Raw genomic sequence first — 25,000 nt, 5'->3', positions numbered from 1 at the left:
ACTTTCACTATGATCAGCTGATCAGCAGCAGGTGTGTGTGTGTGTGTGTGTTACCTGTGTCGGGGCTGGTGGACAGCGGAGACAGGGGCAGCTGTGGCTGCGGCGTGGCCGGTGTGTGCGTGTCTGCCGGAGGCGTGTGTGTGTCTCTCGGCGTCATGTGCGTGTGTGTGTGCAGCTCCTCCAGTGCCGTGGCGAGGCGGGTGTGTCCTCGAGAGCGAGCCACGGCGAGCGGCAGGCGGCCCAGCGAATCAGGGATCCCCAGAGCCAGACTGTTCCAGCCGTACAGAAGCTCTGCTGCCCTCTGGTGGCCCAGAGCACACGCCCACATCTGGAGCACACACACACACGAGAAGGTGAAGAAACACGCCAGAAACACGCCAGAAACACGCTAACTGTGCATGACCTCAGACAACCCTGCTCTCTGATTGGCTGTCAGCTGTTAAAGGTGTGTCTACATGTGTGACTTTAATTGGCTGCTGTCAGCCAATCAGACACCGGGAATCTCTTATTTTGAAGTATGAATGTTCCTTGTTGCTATGGTTACCAGCAAGCGAATCAACTCTGAGCTCTCATTTCAAACAGCAGTTTAACTGTTCAGCTTAACGATGTTTGATCAGCTGACAGCCAATCAAAGAGCAGATCATATAACTGTGTGTGTGTGTGTGTGTGTGTGTGTGTGTGTGTGTGTTGTACCAGCGGGGTGCAGGAGAAGTGGTCGACATTCAGAGGATCAACTTCCTGTTCAAGATCCAAACTGTCGCTGTTCACAGTCCTGCAACAAACACACATCAATAGATCAATCAGGTGTGTGTGTGTGTGTGTGTGTGTGTGTGTGTGTACCTCCAGTGGATCAGAGTGTGTATCAGGTGTGTGTGTGTGTGTGTGTGTGTGTGTACCTCCAGTGGATCAGAGTGTGTATCAGGTGTGTGTGTGTGTGTGTGTGTGTACCTCCAGTGGATCAGAGTGTGTATCAGGTGTGTGTGTGTGTGTGTGTGTGTGTGTACCTCCAGTGGATCAGAGTGTGTATCAGGTGTGTGTGTGTGTGTGTGTGTGTGTGTGTGTGTGTGTACCTCCAGTGGATCAGAGTGTGTATCAGGTGTGTGTGTGTGTGTGTGTGTACCTCCAGTGGATCAGAGTGTGTATCAGGTGTGTGTGTGTGTGTGTACCTCCAGTGGATCAGAGTGTGTATCAGGTGTGTGTGTGTGTGTGTGTGTGTGTACCTCCAGTGGATCAGAGTGTGTATCAGGTGTGTGTGTGTGTGTGTGTGTACCTCCAGTGGATCAGAGTGTGTATCAGGTGTGTGTGTGTGTGTGTACCTCCAGTGGATCAGAGTGTGTATCAGGTGTGTGTGTGTGTGTGTGTGTGTGTGTACCTCCAGTGGATCAGAGTGTGTATCAGGTGTGTGTGTGTATGTGTGTACCTCCAGTGGATCAGAGTGTGTATCAGGTGTGTGTGTGTGTGTACCTCCAGTGGATCAGAGTGTGTATCAGGTGTGTGTGTGTGTGTGTGTGTACCTCCAGTGGATCAGAGTGTGTATCAGGTGTGTGTGTGTGTGTGTGTACCTCCAGTGGATCAGAGTGTGTATCAGGTGTGTGTGTGTGTGTGTGTGTGTGTGTGTGTACCTCCAGTGGATCAGAGTGTGTATCAGGTGTGTGTATCCTTGTGCAGCAGCCAGGTGCAGCAGTGTCATCCCACGGTGACGGACGGAGTGATGAAGCCTCTCTCCTCCTCCTCCTCCTCCTCCTCCTCCTCCACTCCATCGACCTCCTCTCATCATGCGCTCACACACTCCCACAATCCTCCTCTCGAACCACTGTGAGGACTGACACACAGACACACAGACACACACACACACACACAGACACACGCACGCACACACAGAGACACACACAGTTAAGAACAGCAGTCTGCTGGTTAAAACGTCGCCATGTCAACATGTCAGCAGTTGGATTCCAGCAGCGGACCATTCTCCGTCTCTCTCTCCTCTCGTTTCCTGTCATCTCTTAACTGTCGCCGTCCAAATACGCAATAAACTGCCCCATAAATATATAAAAAACAAACGACTTTTCACTCAAAACGTTACGACTTTTCACTCAAAACGTTACGACTTTCCTCTCAAAACGTTACGACTTTCCTCTCAAAACGTTACGACTTTTCACTCAAAACGTTACGACTTTCCTCTCAAAAAGTTACGACTTTCCTCTCAAAACGTTACGACTTTCCTCTCAAAACGTTACGACTTTCCTCTCAAAAAGTTACGACTTTCCTCTCAAAAAGTTACGACTTTTTACTCAAAAAGTTACGACTTTTCACTCAAAAAGTTACGACTTTTCACTCAAAAAGTTTCGACTTTTCTCTCAAAACGTTACGACTTTCCTCTCAAAACGTTACGACTTTCCTCTCAAAAAGTTACGACTTTCCTCTCAAAACGTTACGACTTTCCTCTCAAAACGTTACGACTTTCCTCTCAAAACGTTACGACTTTCCTCTCAAAAAGTTACGACTTTCCTCTCAAAACGTTACGACTTTCCTCTCAAAACGTTACGACTTTCCTCTCAAAACGTTACGACTTTCCTCTCAAAACGTTACGACTTTTTACTCAAAAAGTTACGACTTTTCACTCAAAAAGTTTCGACTTTTCTCTCAAAACGTTACGACTTTCCTCTCAAAACGTTACGACTTTCCTCTCAAAACGTTACGACTTTCCTCTCAAAACGTTACGACTTTCCTCTCAAAAAGTTACGACTTTTTACTCAAAAAGTTACGACTTTTCACTCAAAAAGTTTCGACTTTTCTCTCAAAACGTTACGACTTTCCTCTCAAAACGTTACGACTTTCCTCTCAAAACGTTACGACTTTCCTCTCAAAAAGTTACGACTTTTTACTCAAAAAGTTACGACTTTTCACTCAAAAAGTTTCGACTTTTCTCTCAAAACGTTACGACTTTCCTCTCAAAACGTTACGACTTTCCTCTCAAAACGTTACGACTTTCCTCTCAAAACGTTACGACTTTCCTCTCAAAACGTTACGACTTTCCTCTCAAAACGTTACGACTTTCCTCTCAAAAAGTTACGACTTTCCTCTCAAAACGTTACGACTTTCCTCTCAAAACGTTACGACTTTCCTCTCAAAACGTTACGACTTTCCTCTCAAAACGTTACGACTTTTTACTCAAAAAGTTACGACTTTTCACTCAAAAAGTTTCGACTTTTCTCTCAAAACGTTACGACTTTTCTCTCAAAACGTTACGACTTTCCTCTCAAAACGTTACGACTTTCCTCTCAAAACGTTACGACTTTTCTCTCAAAACGTTACGACTTTCCTCTCAAAACGTTACGACTTTCCTCTCAAAACGTTACGACTTTTCACTCAAAACGTTACGACTTTCCTCTCAAAAAGTTACGACTTTTCACTCAAAACGTTACGACTTTTCACTCAAAATGTTACGACTTTCCTCTCAAAAAGTTTCGACTTTTCTCTCAAAACGTTACGACTTTCCTCTCAAAACGTTACGACTTTCCTCTCAAAAAGTTTCGACTTTTCTCTCAAAACGTTACGACTTTCCTCTCAAAACGTTACGACTTTCCTCTCAAAACGTTACGACTTTCCTCTCAAAACGTTACGACTTTTTACTCAAAAAGTTACGACTTTTTACTCAAAAAGTTTCGACTTTTCTCTCAAAACGTTACGACTTTCCTCTCAAAACGTTACGACTTTCCTCTCAAAAAGTTACGACTTTTCACTCAAAACGTTACGACTTTTCACTCAAAATGTTACGACTTTTCTCTCAAAGTTACGATCCTCTGATATTTTGGACCAATCAGATGGTCACAGAGGAGCTCACTGCAACTCATGATTTTTGATTAACATATTGATTAATTATTGCCTTCCTTCTTCTTTGTTGTCCAATTCTTTCACCCGGTAACAGAAATCACCAGATTTGAATGACTTAACACATAATCGATCATCAGAACTGTCATAAGTTGATCAGTTTCTGATACTTGTTGAATTGTGTCATCGTCACTCTGTCTCACCTGTCAGCACCCCCTCCCTCCCTCCCCTCCAGCTGGTAGGAAACATTACATTCATAACTCCCCCCCTCCTCCAGTTTTTCCCTGTGGCTCTCCCTGGTATGTGACCCCCCACCCCCTCACCCCTGGCTCCCTCGCTCCCTCTGTGACGCACATGGACAAGTGAGGCTAAAAATGACTGACAGCAGAGAGAGAGAGAGAGAGCGAGAGAGAGAGAGAGAGCGGCCCGTCTGTGATCAAACAGCAAAGGAAATATAAACATGGAAACTCTTCCTGTTATCAGCTGTCAGTCACCCGCTGAAACCAGCCTGCAGCTGTTGTTATGCTGCTGCAACACGACACATCGGACCTGCTGCACATTTGACTTCTAAAACAATATCATGTCTTGTCGATGCGGGGATGATCATCCTCTCAGATGTGGAACTACAGTCCCCATAATGCTCTGGGGGGATGGAAACAGGAAGTATAGCTGTGGTTTTCACTTGAGCTTTGTTTCTTTTAGCTGACTGACTGCTGGTGGATTTAATCACGGCGCCGGAGTCTAACTTCCACACCGTTGTTCTGGGGAGGAAGCTGTTCACCAGTAGCATGGAGATAGTCAGTGTGTGTGTGTATGACAAGGAGACTCAGAATAAGTCATCAGTGAACTGTGTGACACTACAGTATATAGTAGTGATGTCACCATACCGCCATCACCACTGAAGCTCCACTGCTCCCAGTACCTGATGACAAACCCAGTCCAGCTGTATCAGAGTAATAACACTGAGTTACAGAGCGAGGTGTTGATACTACTGATCACTAAATGCTGGTACTGATTTGGTATCTATGTGTCTATGGGGTCTATATGTATTGATTTGATCCATTTTGTAATGTGGTTATCGAGTTGTTTAGAAGAATGCTTCCCAAACTGGGATCTAGAGACCACCGGGGGTCCTTGAGAGGGCTCCTTTACACTAACCTCCAGGGAATGTTTGTTCTTAGCTCCAGCAGTTCTGCCATGTCATCTTACGTCACGTCTTTCTATCTGGAACAGTCAGAGTTCGTTCTTTGGCCGAGTTCCACCTGGGATGTTTTGGCAGCGCAGCACTTAGCTGTAGCTCATGGATGTATGCTAACTGGCTTACCCTGGTTACCCCGGTTACCCTGCTCATGTTGTGTCACTGCTGTTGCAACGACAAAGACCTGATCTGGATGATCCTCCCATGACACTGACTGAGTGTGACACTGTTCTTCTTCTACTACCCTGAGAAACGCACAGCATCTTTATCTCCTCAGCAGCCTCAATGTTAGTCAGCAGATTTCACAACTAGTGCACTAAACTGTTTTAACTCCTCCTACCTGGTGTGCTTGACTTCAACTGTAGATCTGATTCAGCTGTTTACTGAAAGGAAGAAGACCAGGAGTCTGCTGGCAGAGAGCTCTGGGAGGCACTACAGAGCTACAGAGTATTCTGAACTCTGCAGACATGTAATGTGTTGTAATGTGTTTTAATGACTGCTTCATGTCTTGGTGAGAATTTTCCACCCTGGTGGACAATAAAGACATATTCTATTCTATTATTAAAATAAGCTCCCTCATCCCTGTTTAAAACAATATCATGTCTCCTGGTTCCCTTTTTCACTCAGAACAAATATAAACACTCTTGATTTCCACTGCAGCAGTAACAGTTATAGCCAATCAATCATTAAAATAAAGGACCAAAATATTTTCTACATGTCTTTTTTCCCTGCTGTACTGAGAACGTGGCGTTACGTCCAACGATTCAAACATTACCGAGAATTTTGATGGTAAATCTGCTGCTAAAAAGCACCACCAAAAGTTATAAACTGCACGTGTGGATTAACAGGTTGACATTGGTAACTAAGGGGGGTGGGGCTTAGCGACGGGTCAATTATGGGATTGTTGTAATGACCAGAGTCAGTGACGTGGATTTAAGGAGCAGATCTTCACTGTAATATGATCAGATACAGTTGTAAAGGTTTGAAATGAGACATTGAGGCGTCTCACAGCAACATGACATGTTGTAGCTGTGATTGTTTAGTTAAGGTCACGTCTCTCTCTGTCACATTGAGTCTATTTTAACTCCAGGACTCGATCTGCCAAATTCCCCGTGACATCAGAGGGAGAGCGGCGGGGAGGATCAGCAGAGGTCAAACTGCACACATGTTTTACAGGGATTTTCCATTCAGGTTGATTTGTTCTTCTTCACCTGTTTCCCCAACGATCGGCCCAACAAACGACTTTGTTCAGGTTCACGTCCAGGACAGGACGGGACGAGACGGGACGGGACGGAATGGGACGGGACAGAACGGGACAGAACGGGACTGGACTGGACTGGACGGGAGTGGACTGGACTGGACGGGAGTGGACTGGACTGGACGGGAGTGGACTGGACTGGACGGGACAGGACTGGACTGGACGGGACAGGACTGGACTGGACGGGACAGGACTGGAGGGGACGGGACGGGACGGGACTGGACTGGATGGGAGTGGACTGGACTGGACGGGACAGGACTGGACTGGACGGGACAGGACTGGAGGGGACGGGACGGGACAGGACTGGAGGGGACGGGACGGGACTGGACGGGAGTGGACTGGAGGGGACGGGACTGGAGGGGACGGGAGTGGACTGGACGGAACAGGACGGGACAGGAAAACCTCCGGAGCTGTGTGAACTTTATTGATCTTTCATGGACGCCTCATGTCGGCCCAAATCCACCGTTCATGGTGATTAAACCTAAATTTTATGGCTATAATGTCGTCAGCGTCTCTACCAATCAGCTGATCCGATCACATCAGGTTGATCAATGGACACCAAAGAGAAAAGCAGATTTATTTTATTCATTATGGGAACAAAACTGAGAGCCAGATTATCAACAGTGATTCCAATCATATTCTCTTGGTTCTGGACTAAAGCAGAGAACATTATAACACTGACCTCTATCTCTATATGTTATCTATATATTATCTATACAGATATTTGATATTTGAACTTTAACCTTCACTAGTCTTTCTGTCTCTTTCTTGTAGTTAAAGTTTGAAAATAATCTTGTAGTTTTATTGTTATTATCATGAAAACTAGTTTACAGGTAAAAAGCTGAATTCTTGGTTTTCACAAAGTCAAACAGGACGTTGAAAGCTGCTTTTCTTCTGCGAACCGGGAGATGAACCATCATTCTGTAATTGTTTTATATGTCGATAAAGAGCAACAGGGCAGTTATTTAGATGAAAAAACACATTTATATGAACATTTTACAGTCCAGCTGTCGTGTAAATCGACGGCGTTTTATTTTGAAGAGAACAATATAGTGAGAGTCTGGCTTCCTTCGGCCGACTCACCTGTTCGTGGTCCTCAGGTAGGCTCGGCGGAGGGGGCGTGGCCAGCTGGCTGCCGTGCTGCTGATGCTGATGCTGATGATGCTGATGATGATGATGTTGTTGCTGCTGCTGGTTGACGTCGCGGGCGGCCATCTCCGCCATCCTGCGCTCCATCTGCTCCAGACGCTCCAGAATGGACATCCTGAACTGGTTATCTGCAGACGCAACAGAAAAAACACTCAGAGTGAGACCTCCTCACCTCCTCACGCGCCGACGGCTTGTTTTTTCATCTCCTCGTCGGAGAAAACATGAAACATTTGTGTTTTCTGAGGCGAGAGACGACTCGACTTCAGACCAAACGATGCTCAGAAAGGACAGGAACTGAGAAAAACTACAAACACCAGGAGATCTCTGTTAACCCTTAAACACATACTAAAGGTCAAGTCCTCTATGACCTCTATGACCTCTGAAACAGCTGAAAGTCATAGTTTTTCTGATGATGTTGTGAGTAGCAGGTAACGTGTTTCCTGTTCGGTCTCTGACGCTTTAAACAAGCGACGCAGAGTTCAGACGCTCCGACCGCGTCCTGTAACCGTTTCATACCGACAGAAGACGGATAATGAAACAGTAGAAATAGAAAACAGAAGTCAAACGTTTCTCTGTTGACGTGCACCGGAGCCGAGAGGAAGAACGCTGCCAGACAGACAGAAAGACGTCGCATGGAAACGTCTGCAGGAAAAAAAAACAACACAGCAAACAAGAAGAAGCGTCGCTGCTGCTGTCGGTTAAATAAACTGACCTTCATCTGCATCCAACGACACAAACACAGCAGGAAGTGTCTGTAAGATGTAAAACATTACAGATACAACAGACAGACTGTGTTAGCACAAACACTCCGGTGAGTCGGTCTCTTACAGAAAGTAGCTGCACGAGTGAGAAACGATTAACGTGCAGACGGGATCCTACATTTCCCACAATGCAGCTGCTGGATGGCGTTTTTTTTTTTTCATGAGAAACCTCCCTGCAGGTAAACAGCCTCCAGTTTGTGATGCAGACTTTCCGATGATGTCATTATGACATCATCAGGGGAGCTTAAAGAGATGAGGAGCAGCTGTCAATCAAACGAGAGGAAGTTGCGATGACCTAAACCCTCGGAAAAAAAAAAAAAAACCTCAGCAAGGTCAGAGTGTGTCGACAGCTCTAACCAGGAGGCAGACAGAAAACTCAGCTCTTAAATACCAGTTTTAGGAGAGCCTCTTTAACACACACACACACACACACACACACACACACACACACACACACACACACACACACACAGAGTCTCAGATGGAAACTATCTCGACCGACTTCAATCGTGCTGCCGCCACATGATGCTGCCTGGCACAGTCAGAGTGTGTGTGAAGGAAATAAAAGCAGAGTCCCTAATATAGCCTGATACACTGTGACCTGCATACACACACACACACACACACACACACACACACACACACACACACACACACACACACACAGGGCTCCCCGCATTCATCCAGTAACATCATGATGAACACGCAGCAGAACCAGAGATATCGTCTGTTTCATTCCACATATTCTTCTTCTTCTTTGTCAACACCTGCCGCCTACATTACCCAGAATGCAACTCCAACTCCAACAGCTGGAAGATCCAGACTACGTCTAAATTACGAAATCTAACACAGTGTGTTCAAGCAAAAACGACGTGTTTAGAGAAAAGTCTGAAAAATGAAGCAGAAACTGATTATCAGTCTGCAGTACTTTACTATAGTGATATAATCTACTGACAGTCAGATTATCTCTCTACTGAGTCAGATTATCTACCTACTGAGAGTCAGATTATCTACCTACTGACAGTCAGATTATCTACCTACTGACAGTCAGATTATCTCTCTACTGAGTCAGATTATCTACCTACTGAGAGTCAGATTATCTACCTACTGACAGTCAGATTATCTACCTACTGAGTCAGATTATCTACCTACTGACAGTCAGATTATCTACCTACTGACAGTCAGATTATCTACCTACTGAGTCAGATTATCTATCTATCTATTGAGAGTCAGATTATCTATCTACTGGGAGTCAGATTATCTACCTACTGACAGTCAGATTATCTACCTACTGAGTCAGATTATCTACCTACTGAGAATCAGATTATCTATCTACTGAGAGTCAGATTATCTATCTATCTACTGAGAGTCAGATTATCTATCTACTGAGAGTCAGATTATCTATCTACTGAGAGTCAGATTATCCATCTACCTACTGACAGTCAGATTATCTATCAATCAATTCAATCAATCAATCAATTTTTATTTATATAGCGCCATATCACAACAGAAGTCATCTCAAGGCACCTACTATCTACTGACAGTCAGATTATCCATCTACCTACTGGGATTCAGATTATCTCTCTACTGGGAGTCAGATTATCTACCTACTGAGAGTCAGATTATCTATCTACTGACAGTCAAATTATCTATCTTCTGAGAGTCAGATTATCTATCTACTGACAGATTATCTACCTACTGAGAGTCAGATTATCTATCTACTGACAGTCAGATTATCTACCTACTGAGAGTCAGATTATCTATCTATCTATTGAGAGTCAGATTATCTATCTACTGGGAGTCAGATTATCTATCTATCTACTGGGAGTCAGATTATCTATCTATCTATTGAGAGTCAGATTATCTATCTACTGGGAGTCAGATTATCCATCTATCTACTGAGAGTCAGATTATCTATCTATCTACTGAGAGTCAGATTATCTCTCTACTGAGAGTCAGATTATCTCTCTACTGAGAGTCAGATTATCTCTCTACTGAGAGTCAGATTATCTATCTATCTACTGAGAGTCAGATTATCTATCTATCTACTGAGAGTCAGATTATCTATCTACTGGGAGTCAGATTATCTACCTACTGACAGTCAGATTATCTACCTACTGAGTCAGATTATCTACCTACTGAGAATCAGATTATCTATCTACTGAGAGTCAGATTATCTATCTATCTACTGAGAGTCAGATTATCTATCTACTGAGAATCAGATTATCTATCTACTGAGAGTCAGATTATCTATCTATCTACTGAGAGTCAGATTATCTCTCTACTGAGAGTCAGATTATCTCTCTACTGAGAGTCAGATTATCTCTCTACTGAGAGTCAGATTATCTATCTATCTACTGAGAGTCAGATTATCTATCTATCTACTGAGAGTCAGATTATCTATCTATCTATTGAGAGTCAGATTATCTATCTATCTATTGAGAGTCAGATTATCTATCTATCTACTGAGAGTCAGATTATCCATCTATCTACTGAGTCAGATTATCTATCTATCTACTGAGAGTCAGATTATCTATCTATCTACTGAGAGTCAGATTATCTATCTATCTACTGAGAGTCAGATTATCTATCTATCTACTGAGAGTCAGATTATCTATCTATCTACTGAGAGTCAGATTATCTATCTATTGAGAGTCAGATTATCTCTCTACTGAGAGTCAGATTATCCATCTATCTACTGAGAGTCAGATTATCCATCTATCTACTGAGAGTCAGATTATCCATCTATCTACTGAGAGTCAGATTATCTATCTATCTACTGAGAGTCAGATTGGTTGGTTCCAGTTAGTTCCTGTCCACCTCTGACCTGGATGCATCTATTCCTTTAATCCAAAGACGTAGGTGCAGATTATTTCTGACACAACTCGAGCAGAGCAGCAGCTGGTGAACAGGGATGGGTATCAAGAACCAATACTAAATTGATACCAGTTCCTGACTGATCAATCCTGAGATATTGATAAGCCCCCGATGCTGCTCGCAGTATTTATATAACATTAATTCATACTAACGTAGCCGGCGAGGGGACGGGGGCAGGAGAGCTGCCGCAGCTTAAAACAATATAATCTCTGGCTTTTGTTTGATATATCTAGTGTCTGTAAAAATGTTGCCAACACTAAACATCGCCATAGTATCACCTGCTAAGTAGTTAGCACGCATTAGCTCGGAGGGCTAACTTGGCTTGTTTATATTACGTGAACGTCACTTTTCCCCCCATCGACCATTCGATTGGTTGAAGACTGTTCAGTCGACCAGGATCAGTTTAAGTCTACAGTTACTCACTCAGGACACCGCTCTGGTTTTAAGCTCTTATAATTTAACTGTTACGATTGATTTCCTCAAAGATCATCGATGGAGAATCTGGTTGTTCTGAGTTGAATAATTTGAGATTTTAGATTTTTTATTTATTGACGATTAACGTGATGAGTGAACTTTGATCGGTACCAGTTTGTCCAAAACGTAAAGATCAGAGCTTGTATTTATCAAACCTGTCAGAACGAACTGAAGAGTAAAAATATTCTGAAACGCATGAATATATAAATATGGATGAAATAACAGCTGTTCATCATATAATCAGGAGAATCTAGTTCCACACTGCCTGAGCAGATCAATAAAGACGATCAGAAAGTGATTGCAGATTTATTCTTGTTTGATAAATATAAAAAAGTGATGTAAGATCAGATCAAATCTTCAAATATAAATATATAAGAGTAAAATGTGTGTAGCTGTAACGCGTTATTGATCCTGATCAATCACTTATCAACTGTCTTTTACTTGAGAGTTTTTATTTTTACTTTTATCTTTGAGTTTAAGTCTGACATTTTCACTTTCAGCACTTTGATAAATAAATATGAACTCTGTTATCTCTGCAGTCTCTCAGTTGCCGTGGTGACTGAGCAGCTCTGTAACCGTGACAACAACTACAGTTGGTCCTACCGTCTGTGTCGTCTCGCTGCGTTTCGTCCATCTTCTGTCTGTCTCTTTGTCCAGAAACCATCCCTCCCTCCCTCCCAGTGTCAGAGTGTGTGAGCACAGGTGAGGAGCATTATGGGTAGGTTATGATGTCACAGGATAAGATAACACACACACACACACACACACACACACACACACGATCTTTAAATGTGCAGTGACGACAAGCTGATGAGGGACAGGCTGAGATTTAACACACTCAGGAAGCTGGAGCAGACTGAGAGACCGAGCGGGGATCAACAAGTTAAACAGAGAGACTGCAGCAAGGCATCGTGGGAAATCCACAGAGAGGGAGGGGGGAGGAAGGTGGAGACACCGGGGGGGGCTCATCTGACTGAGACATTCTTGGCTTTGAGCCTAAAACCCAACCAGCCTCCATGTAAGCTCACAAGCGTCTTCATTCATTCTGCTTCCTGCTGTCTGAGAAACTTTCAGCGCTGAAAGCAACTAAATACATTTACTGAAGTACAGTTTAGAGGTACTTGTACTTTACTTGAGTATTTCCATGTGATGCTACTTTCTACATTTCAGAGGGAAATATTGTACTTTCTACTCCACTACATTTATTTGACAGCTTTAGTTACTTTTCAGATGCAGATTTGACACAATGGATAATATAACAAGCTTTTAAAATACAACACATTGTTAAAGATGAAACCAGTGGTTTCCAACCTTTTTGACTTTTGACGTCTTACAAAAAGCAGTGTGTAGTCGGGGTCACATTTCACATGTCTATGAGTTGTTAACAGCTCCACCAAATAGTGATTTTTCCCTCTAAACTTCTCACATGCTTTCATTTCAATAAATGTTCAAATGATCCAATATTTCAGCAAAAATCAAAGATTAGAGAAAAAGTCCAAAAACTGAAAACAGATTTGTGTATCAGAACTTTGTTTTTTCTTCTTTCCTCTCCCATTAATCATCTCACCACCCCTCAGATTTATCTGCTGACCCTTTGGAGGGGCCCGACCCCTAGGTTGGGAACCACTGGACTAAACTAGCTAACTGTATATAAAGTAGTGTAAACTAGCTCCACCTCCAGCAGCTACAACAGTAACATGCTGCTCTAACACTGATGCTTCACTATTAATAATCTAATGATGTCATATATAATAATATATCAGTCAGAGGGACCAAACCACTACTTTTACTGCAATACTTTAACTACATCAAGCTCATAATACTTATGTACTTTTACTGCAATACTTTAACTACATCAAGCTCATAATACTTATGTACTTTTACTGCAATACTTTAACTACATCAAGCTCATAATACTTATGTACTTTTACTGCAATACTTTAACTACATCAAGCTCATAATACTTATGTACTTTTACTGCAATACTTTAACTACATCAAGCTCATAATACTTATGTACTTTTACTGCAATACTTTAACTACATCAAGCTCATAATACTTATGTACTTTTACTGCAATACTTTAACTACATCAAGCTCATAATACTTATGTACTTTTACTGCAATACTTTAACTACATCAAGCTCATAATACTTATGTACTTTTACTGCAATACTTTAACTACATCAAGCTCATAATACTTATGTACTTTTACTGCAATACTTTAACTACATCAAGCTCATAATACTTATGTACTTTTACTGCAATACTTTAACTACATCAAGCTCATAATACTTATGTACTTTTACTGCAATACTTTAACTACATCAAGCTCATAATACTTATGTACTTTTACTGCAATACTTTAACTACATCAAGCTCATAATACTTATGTACTTTTACTGCAATACTTTAACTACATCAAGCTCATAATACTTATGTACTTTTACTGCAATACTTTAACTACATCAAGCTCATAATACTTATGTACTTTTACTGTAGTGAAGGATCAATCGTTTTATCTATTGGATTGTGAAAGTGTCGTGAGTTCAGCAGCTCACTGAGCGTCAGAAACAAACACAGACGTCACTGAACAGACTCGAGGTTTAAAGATTAAAAGTTTATAATCCTCTGTAAATCCTCCAGTGTTTAAAGTGTTCACTGGAGCTGCAATGAGTAGTCGATTAATTGATTAGTTGAAAGTTATTTATTATAAAACTGTTTTTCTTTAATTTTCGTGTGTGAGTGCGAGTTGAAAACGTGAATAAAAACAGGTGTATGGAAACACACCTCCTGTCTGTCTGAGGTTCAAACTGCTTCAGTCACAGTCAGAAATAGCAGCGAGAGCTGATGACGCTGAGTGAGTGTTTTCAAGTGATGACAGTGGAAAACAGCTCGACCACATCAATCACTGAGAGAGAGACTGAGAGAGAGAGAGAGAGAGAGAGAGAGAGAGACATAGAGAGACATAGGGAGAGAGACAGAGAGAGAGAGACATAGAGAGAGAGACATAGAGAGAGACATAGAGAGACATAGAGAGAGACATAGAGAGAGAGAGAGAGAGAGAGAGAGAGACATAGAGAGACATAGAGAGAGAGAGACATAGAGAGACATAGAGAGAGACATAGGGAGAGAGAGAGAGAGAGAGAGAGAGACATAGAGAGACATAGAGAGAGAGAGACATAGAGAGAGACATAGAGAGAGACATAGGGAGAGAGACATAGGGAGAGAGACATAGGGAGAGAGACATAGAGAGAGACATAGAGAGACATAGGGAGAGAGACATAGAGAGAGAGACATAGGGAGAGACAGAGAGAGACATAGAGAGAGACATAGGGAGAGACATAGAGAGAGACATAGGGAGAGACATAGAGAGAGACATAGGGAGAGACATAGGGAGAGACATAGAGAGAGACATAGAGAGAGACATAGAGAGAGACATAGAGAGAGACATAGGGAGAGACATAGAGAGAGACATAGAGAGAGAGACATAGGGAGAGACAGAGAGAGACATAGAGAGAGACATAGGGAGAGACATAGAGAGAGACATAGGGAGAGACATAGAGAGAGACATAGGGAGAGACATAGGGAGAGACATAGAGAGAGACATAGAGAGAGACATAGAGAGAGACATAGAGAGAGACATAGGGAGAGACATAGAGAGAGACATAGAGAGAGACATAGGGAGAGACATAGGGAGAGACATAGGGAGAGACATAGGGAGAGACATAGAGAGAGACATAGAGAGAGACATAGGGAGAGACATAGAGAGAGACATAGAGAGAGAGACATAGGGAGAGACAGAGAGAGACATAGAGAGAGACATAGGGAGAGACATAGAGAGAGACATAGAGAGAGACATAGAGAGAGACATAGAGAGAGACATAGAGAGAGACATAGAGAGAGACATAGAGAGAGAGACATAGGGAGAGACAGAGAGAGACATAGAGAGAGACATAGGGAGAGACATAGAGAGAGACATAGGGAGAGACATAGAGAGAGACATAGAGAGAGACATAGAGAGAGACATAGAGAGAGACATAGAGAGAGACATAGGGAGAGAGACATAGAGAGAGACATAGGGAGAGACATAGAGAGAGACATAGGGAGAGACATAGAGAGAGAGACAGAGAGAGAGAGACATAGAGAGAGACAGAGAGAGAGAGACATAGAGAGAGACAGAGAGAGAGACATAGGGAGAGACATAGAGAGAGACATAGAGAGAGACATAGGGAGAGAGACATAGAGAGAGACATAGGGAGAGACATAGGGAGAGACATAGAGAGAGACATAGGGAGAGAGACATAGAGAGAGACATAGGGAGAGACATAGAGAGAGACAGAGAGAGAGAGACATAGAGAGAGACATAGAGAGAGACATAGGGAGAGAGACATAGAGAGAGACATAGGGAGAGACATAGAGAGAGACATAGGGAGAGACATAGAGAGAGAGACAGAGAGAGAGAGACATAGAGAGAGACAGAGAGAGAGAGACATAGAGAGAGACAGAGAGAGAGACATAGGGAGAGACATAGAGAGAGACATAGAGAGAGACATAGGGAGAGAGACATAGAGAGAGACATAGGGAGAGACATAGGGAGAGACATAGGGAGAGACATAGAGAGAGACATAGAGAGAGACATAGGGAGAGAGACATAGAGAGAGACATAGGGAGAGACATAGGGAGAGACATAGAGAGAGACATAGGGAGAGACATAGAGAGAGAGACAGAGAGAGAGAGACATAGAGAGAGACAGAGAGAGAGAGACATAGAGAGAGACAGAGAGAGAGACATAGGGAGAGACATAGAGAGAGACATAGAGAGAGACATAGGGAGAGAGACATAGAGAGAGACATAGGGAGAGACATAGGGAGAGACATAGAGAGAGACATAGGGAGAGAGACATAGAGAGAGACATAGGGAGAGACATAGAGAGAGACAGAGAGAGAGAGACATAGAGAGAGACATAGAGAGAGACATAGGGAGAGAGACATAGAGAGAGACATAGGGAGAGACATAGAGAGAGACATAGAGAGAGACATAGAGAGACATAGGGAGAGAGACATAGAGAGAGAGACATAGGGAGAGACAGAGAGAGACATAGGGAGAGACATAGAGAGAGACATAGAGAGAGACATAGAGAGAGACATAGAGAGAGACATAGGGAGAGACAGAGAGAGACATAGAGAGAGACATAGAGAGAGACATAGAGAGAGACATAGAGAGAGACATAGGGAGAGAGACATAGAGAGAGACATAGGGAGAGAGACATAGAGAGAGACATAGAGAGAGACATAGAGAGAGAGACATAGAGAGAGACATAGAGAGAGACATAGAGAGAGACATAGGGAGAGAGACATAGAGAGAGACATAGAGAGAGAGACATAGAGAGAGACATAGGGAGAGAGACATAGAGAGAGACATAGAGAGACATAGGGAGAGAGACAGAGAGAGAGAGACATAGAGAGAGACAGAGAGAGAGAGACATAGAGAGAGACATAGAGAGAGACAGAGAGAGAGAGACATAGAGAGACATAGAGAGAGACAGAGAGAGAGAGACATAGAGAGAGACACTGAGAGAGACATAGAGAGACAGAGAGAGAGACATAGGGAGAGAGACAGAGAGAGAGAGACATAGAGAGAGACATAGAGAGAGACAGAGAGAGAGAGACATAGAGAGAGAGACATAGAGAGAGACAGAGAGAGAGAGACATAGAGAGAGACATAGAGAGAGACAGAGAGAGAGAGACATAGAGAGAGACAGAGAGAGAGAGACAGAGAGAGAGACACTGAGAGAAACATAGAGAGACATAGAGAGAGACAGAGAGAGAGACAGAGAGAGAGAGACATAGAGAGAGAGACATAGAGAGAGACAGAGAGAGAGAGACAGAGAGAGAGAGACATAGAGAGAGACAGAGAGAGAGAGAGATAGAGAGAGACAGAGAGAGAGAGACAGAGAGAGAGAGACATAGAGAGAGACATAGAGAGAGAGAGATAGAGAGAGACAGAGAGAGAGAGACAGAGAGAGAGACAGAGAGAGAGAGACATAGAGAGAGAGACATAGAGAGAGACATAGAGAGAGACAGAGAGAGAGAGACATAGAGAGAGAGACATAGAGAGAGACAGAGAGAGAGAGACATAGAGAGAGACAGAGAGAGAGAGACATAGAGAGAGACATAGAGAGAGACATAGAGAGAGACAGAGAGAGAGAGACAGAGAGAGAGAGACATAGAGAGAGAGACATAGAGAGAGACAGAGAGAGAGAGACATAGAGAGAGACAGAGAGAGAGAGACATAGAGAGACAGAGAGAGAGACATAGAGAGAGACAGAGAGAGAGAGAGATAGAGAGAGACAGAGAGAGAGAGACAGAGAGAGAGAGACATAGAGAGAGACATAGAGAGAGAGAGATAGAGAGAGACAGAGAGAGAGAGACAGAGAGAGAGACAGAGAGAGAGAGACATAGAGAGAGACAGAGAGAGAGAGACATAGAGAGAGACATAGAGAGAGACAGAGAGAGAGACAGAGAGAGAGAGACATAGAGAGAGAGACATAGAGAGAGACAGAGAGAGAGAGACATAGAGAGAGACATAGAGAGAGACAGAGAGAGAGAGACATAGAGAGAGACATAGAGAGAGACAGAGAGAGAGAGACATAGAGAGAGACATAGAGAGAGACAGAGAGAGAGAGACATAGAGAGAGAGACAGAGAGAGAGACAGAGAGAGAGAGACATAGAGAGAGACAGAGAGAGAGAGACAGAGAGAGAGACAGAGAGAGAGAGACATAGAGAGAGACAGAGAGAGAGAGACATAGAGAGAGACAGAGAGAGAGAGACATAGAGAGAGAGACATAGAGAGAGACATAGAGAGAGACATAGAGAGAGACATAGAGAGAGAGAGATAGAGAGAGACAGAGAGAGAGAGACAGAGAGAGAGACAGAGAGAGAGAGACATAGAGAGAGACAGAGAGACATAGAGAGAGACAGAGAGAGAGAGACATAGAGAGAGACAGAGAGAGAGAGACAGAGAGAGAGACAGAGAGAGAGAGACAGAGAGAGAGACAGAGAGAGAGAGACATAGAGAGAGACATAGAGAGAGACATAGAGAGAGAGACATAGAGAGAGAGACATAGAGAGAGACATAGAGAGAGACAGAGAGAGAGAGACATAGAGAGAGACAGAGAGAGAGAGACAGAGAGAGAGACAGAGAGAGAGAGACAGAGAGAGAGACAGAGAGAGAGAGACAGAGAGAGAGACATAGAGAGAGAGACATAGAGAGAGAGACATAGAGAGAGAGACATAGAGAGAGACATAGAGAGAGAGACATAGAGAGAGACATAGAGAGAGAGAGATAGAGAGAGACAGAGAGAGAGACAGAGAGAGAGAGACATAGAGAGAGACAGAGAGAGAGAGACATAGAGAGAGACATAGAGAGAGAGACATAGAGAGAGACAGAGAGAGAGAGACAGAGAGAGAGACAGAGAGAGAGAGACAGAGAGAGAGACAGAGAGAGAGAGACAGAGAGAGAGACAGAGAGAGAGAGACAGAGAGAGAGACATAGAGAGAGAGACATAGAGAGAGAGACATAGAGAGAGACATAGAGAGAGAGACATAGAGAGAGACATAGAGAGAGAGAGATAGAGAGAGACAGAGAGAGAGAGACAGAGAGAGAGACAGAGAGAGAGAGACATAGAGAGAGACAGAGAGAGAGAGACATAGAGAGAGACATAGAGAGAGACAGAGAGAGAGACAGAGAGAGAGAGACATAGAGAGAGACAGAGAGAGAGAGACAGAGAGAGAGACAGAGAGAGAGAGACAGAGAGAGAGACAGAGAGAGAGAGACATAGAGAGAGACAGAGAGAGAGAGACATAGAGAGAGACAGAGAGAGAGAGACAGAGAGAGAGAGACATAGAGAGAGACATAGAGAGAGACATAGAGAGAGACATAGAGAGAGACAGAGAGAGAGAGACAGAGAGAGAGAGACAGAGAGAGAGACATAGAGAGAGACATAGAGAGAGACATAGAGAGAGACAGAGAGAGAGAGAGATAGAGAGAGACAGAGAGAGAGAGACAGAGAGAGAGAGACAGAGAGAGAGAGACATAGAGAGAGACATAGAGAGAGACAGAGAGAGAGACAGAGAGAGAGAGACATAGAGAGAGACAGAGAGAGAGAGACAGAGAGAGAGAGACATAGAGAGAGACAGAGAGAGAGAGAGATAGAGAGAGACAGAGAGAGAGAGACAGAGAGAGAGACATAGAGACATAGAGAGAGACATAGAGAGAGACATAGAGAGAGACATAGAGAGAGAGACAGAGAGAGAGAGACATAGAGAGAGAGACATAGAGAGAGACATAGAGAGACATAGAGAGACATAGAGAGACATAGAGAGAGAGACATAGAGAGACATAGAGAGAGACAGAGAGAGACATAGAGAGACATAGAGAGAGACAGAGAGAGAGAGACAGAGAGAGAGAGACATAGAGAGAGACATAGAGAGAGACAGAGAGAGAGAGACAGAGAGAGAGAGACATAGAGAGACATAGAGAGAGACAGAGAGAGAGAGAGATAGAGAGAGACAGAGAGAGAGAGACAGAGAGAGAGAGACAGAGAGAGAGAGACATAGAGAGAGACAGAGAGAGAGAGACAGAGAGAGAGAGACATAGAGACATAGAGAGAGACATAGAGAGAGACATAGAGAGAGAGACAGAGAGAGAGAGACATAGAGAGACATAGAGAGAGACATAGAGAGACATAGAGAGACATAGAGAGACATAGAGAGAGACATAGAGAGACATAGAGAGACATAGAGAGACATAGAGAGAGAGACATAGAGAGACATAGAGAGACATAGAGAGACATAGAGAGAGACATAGAGAGACATAGAGAGACATAGAGAGAGACATAGAGAGACATAGAGAGACATAGAGAGAGAGACATAGAGAGACATAGAGAGAGACATAGAGAGACATAGAGAGACATAGAGAGACATAGAGAGAGAGACATAGAGAGACATAGAGAGACATAGAGAGAGACAGAGAGAGAGAGACAGAGAGAGAGACAGAGAGAGAGAGACATAGAGAGAGACAGAGAGAGACATAGAGAGACATAGAGAGAGACAGAGAGAGAGACAGAGAGAGACATAGAGAGACATAGAGAGAGACAGAGAGAGAGAGACAGAGAGAGAGAGACATAGAGAGAGACATAGAGAGAGACAGAGAGAGAGAGACAGAGAGAGAGAGACATAGAGAGACATAGAGAGAGACAGAGAGAGAGACATAGAGAGACAGAGAGAGAGACAGAGAGAGAGACATAGAGAGACATAGAGAGAGACACTGAGAGAGACATAGAGAGAGACATAGAGAGAGACATAGAGAGAGACAGAGAGAGAGAGACAGAGAGAGAGAGACAGAGAGAGAGACATAGAGAGAGACATAGAGAGACATAGAGAGAGACATAGAGAGAGACAGAGAGAGAGAGACAGAGAGAGAGAGACATAGAGAGAGACATAGGGAGAGATAGAGAGAGACAGAGAGAGAGAGACAGAGAGAGAGAGACATAGAGAGAGACATAGGGAGAGATAGAGAGAGAGTTCACTGTAACCATGGCAGACATGCAGATGAAGCTTCTCCGCAAGAAAATACAGAAAAGAAACGAAAAGAACAAAGAACGCAAACTACAGAAGACGTGAACGGAGGATGAAGAGGATGAAGAGGCCGTAAACAGGCTGGAAGACGAGAGCTGTGAAGAACCAGCAGCTGCTTGTCAGACGGAAACTGGACCCATGAAGAAGCAGGAGAAGCAGAATGGTGTGCCGGCGGACGTAAAGGCCAATACAGAGGAAACGCAGTGAAAGAAGAAGAAGAAAAGAAAGCTCACTGACAACACTGAATCACCAGCCGAGAAGAAGACCAAAACAGTGGAAGAAGAAGAAGAAGAAGAAGAAGAGGAGGAGGAAGAGACAATAGATGACAAGGAACAGCCTTCTGATGAACCAGAAGAAGCTGCAGATGAAGAAGATGATGAGGATGACGGCGACAACGAAGAAACTGGAGAGGGAGATGGTGGAGAGGAAGATCAACCTGAACTACCATCTGGCTTAACAGGAGCCTTTGAGGACCCGTCCGTTACCTCTCTGGTGATCTGGTGAGTGAAAGCACACTGAGAGGAGAGAAGGATGGGCTTTGATCACATGACTGTTGGAGGGAAGGGATGTTCCTGGCTGCTGCAAAGACAGGCAGTGGTAAAACTTCAGCCTTCCTCATCCCGTCCATAGAGCTCATCTACAAACTCCAGCTCACGCCCAGGAACGGCCCAAGGCATCAATGGCAAAGGCCACGCACTGCTGATCCTCCAGCCAGAGGAGCTCGACTTCCTGCGCTTCCTCAAACAGGCCGAGGTCCCACTGAACAAGATCAGATAGGTAGAGTCTGATCTTCCTGATGTTGTACAGGACAAACCGACACAACCGAGCGACTGAGGCCACGTGAACCTTAAAGATTAGCTGGTCATCGATCATGACACCAAAGTTCCGGTCAGACTTTGTGGGCATGAGTTGGGTTAATTCCAGCTGGATACTATGGGAGGACTGGCAAAGGTCACGCACTGCTGATCCTCCGGCCAGAGGAGCTCGACTTCCTGCGCTTCCTCAAACAGGCCAAGGTCCCACTGAGCGAGTTTGAAAAGAACTACTACCTCCACAAGTCAGCACAAGAGGCCTACAAGTCATACGTGAGGGCTTACGACTCCCAAACAGATCTACACCCTCAACCTCCCCGTGGTGGCGCTGTCTTTGACTTTGGCTTCAAAGTCCCGCCATATGTTGATCTCAACGTCCACAGCAGTAAAGGTGAAAAGTTGCAGAAGCGAGGCGGTGGAGGCGGTTTCTGTTACCAGAAGAACCAGAACGTGCACAAGTCCAAAATCTTTAAGCATGTCAACAAAGGAAGGAATGACGGGAGGAAGTTCTCTCGCTGAGCCTGCAAACTAAATCTCTTCCTGGACTCATTCCTCCACTGTGTACTCAAAGAACTGCCCTTTTTTTTATTTCCTGCTTTGAACATGGTGCCGTAGATCATATTATGGCACATCTGTCAGATTAAATCACCCTCAGAGAGAGAGAGAGGTCTCAGGTCTTTACACCAGGACCACCTCAGCTTCAGGACACTCAGAAAATCAGACCAAATCAAATTATGATGAAAGAGAAATAAAAATACAGAGATGACTGGACAGAACGTAACCCTAAACAGAGAGACACAGTGACGACCTACCTGACCACAGCGTCTGATAGAAAACTGAGAAGAACATTGACCAAGAACAGACTGAGTGGACACAACCAAATTATTGCAACCAAAAATGCAGCTTTTCTCAAATGTTGTGATGTTTTATGTCTCTTTCTGCAGTGAAATTGCAGGAATTGTATAAAATCACAAGCAAGGACTGCTGCCAGTGAAGAGTCATATATAATGACTTTCTTGGATAAAAAGCTTCCTGCGTATCACAGGAACAACTATTATAATGTTTAATGTATTTTCTGAACATGAGAACCATGAGGACTCAAAGTTAATACTGTAAAATGTACAATTTCATTTAGCTGATACTTTTACCCAAAGAGACGTACATCTGAGAGCTGATACAACACAAGCAGGATCTACAACACAAGGAAGAGCCATAAAGCTGAGTCTGAGTCTGATAGGACGTAGATGCCAACAGACGGTGCACCGAGGGAACGCATAGACTACATGGAAGCAGATCCCCCCCCCCCTCAGTCCATCAGGTGCAGAGCTGGTCTTTAGTCTTTTCTTAAAGACTGAGAGGGACTCTGCAGATCGAACAGAGTTTGGTAACTCGTTCCACCACCGGGGAACTACAGAGGAGAAGAGTCTAGCTGGTGATTTAGGGTCCTGTTGTGGTACCAGGCGCCTTTCATTGGCAGAGCGTAGTGGGCGGGAGGGAGAGTAGACCTGAATGATGGAGTTCAGGTCTACACTCCCTCCCGCGGGAGCTGTTTTAGTTGCTGTTTTGTAAGCGAGCGTCAGGGTTTTGAATTTGACGCGGGCAGCAACTGGGAGCCAGTGGAGGGATATCAACAGCGGGGTGATGTGCTGTTTTGGGCTGATTGAAGACCAGACGCGGCGCCTTGTTCTGGATCATCTGCAGAGGTTTGAACGTACATGCAGGGAGGCCTGCCAATAAGGAGCTGCAGTAGTCAAATAGTGATATAACGAGAGCCTGAACCAGGAGTTGTGCTGCAAGCTCAGACAGGAAGGGTCTGATCTTCCTGATGTTGTTCAGGACAAACCAACACGACCGAGCGACTGAGGCCACGTGAACCTTAAAGGTTAGCTGGTCATCGATCATGACACCCAAGTTCCGGTCAGACTTTGTGGGCATGAGTTGGGTTAATTCCAGCTGGATACTATGGGAGGACTGGCTGGGATGACGAGGAGCTCGGTCTTAGAGACGTTGAGATGAAGGTGGCGTTCTTTCATCCATGCTGACATATCGGCAAGGCGTGACGAGATCCGAGCCGAGACTTTGTGGTCTTCCGGTGGGAATGACAGGTAGAGCTGGGTGTCGTCAGCATAGCAACGGTGCGAGAAACCATGGGAGCGGATTATTGCACCAAGAGAAGGGGACCGAGCACTGATCCTTGAGGAACCCCAGTGCGGTTTGGACACTTCTCCCCTCCAAGATACTCTAAAATATCTCCCTGACAGGTAGAACATGAACCAGCGGATCCTGAGACACCGAGCTCAGTGAGTGTGGAGAGAACAATAATAATAATAATTTAAGCTCCTTTCTCGTAACACAAGGACACTTTAAATGCACAAAAATCAAATGAGTTAATGAAAAGTTTGGCTACAGAGACAGGTCAACACATCCACACGTTACTGTTACCTGCAGGCAGGCTAGCCAGCTGGCTAACAGCCGTGTACAGGTGGTCTACACGTGTGTCAGATTGGACGATAAAATTGGACTGAGTCACGTGAACAGGATATCAAGCAGCTGAACAGTCAAAACTCTGTTAAAAGTTACACAGTTAATGCTTCACCAAGTAAAAACACTGAGTTGACACGTCCTCAGTAACCAGGCGTCTCTCTCTACAGAGACGGAAAAGGGTCAAATTAACAAGACGTGAATCTTTAATCAGTGTGTTTTAAGGCTACAACTAAAACTTATTTTCTTGATTAATCGATTAATTGTTTGGTTCATAAAATGTCAGAAAATGGTGGAAATCAATGTTTCCAAAAGTCCAAGCTGACTTGTTTTGTCTCATTTAAGAGGCTGCAATCAGAGAATTAATATTTTCTTCTCATAAATTGACTCAAAACATTTAATTGATTATCTAAGCAGCTGCAGATTCATTGTCTGTTGTTTGACTGATCAGTTAATCAATAAACACCTGAAGGCTTTCTCTATCCAGAGAGTGTCTTCTTGTTTTTCTGACCTTGTGGG

At 43.9% G+C, this 25,000-nt stretch overlaps 1 protein-coding gene across 1 annotated transcript in view; it reads right to left on the bottom strand.

The window, feature by feature from the left end:
* The window catches only part of camta2 (calmodulin binding transcription activator 2), a 44,479-nt gene that overhangs the window by 5,907 nt on the left and 13,572 nt on the right, over window positions 1-25,000 (bottom strand). The window contains exons 15-18 of the mRNA XM_044342442.1: window positions 7,371-7,564; window positions 1,623-1,822; window positions 694-772; window positions 55-328 (exon numbers count right to left, since the gene is read on the bottom strand). Of these exons, the coding sequence (XP_044198377.1) occupies window positions 55-328; window positions 694-772; window positions 1,623-1,822; window positions 7,371-7,564 (747 nt within the window). The remainder of the gene's footprint in view (window positions 1-54; window positions 329-693; window positions 773-1,622; window positions 1,823-7,370; window positions 7,565-25,000) is intronic.

Source organism: Thunnus albacares, chromosome 22 (assembly GCF_914725855.1).
Source record: "Thunnus albacares chromosome 22, fThuAlb1.1, whole genome shotgun sequence".
Classification (NCBI taxonomy): Eukaryota; Metazoa; Chordata; class Actinopteri; order Scombriformes; family Scombridae; genus Thunnus; species Thunnus albacares.
This window is presented reverse-complemented; position numbering and strand designations above follow the sequence as displayed.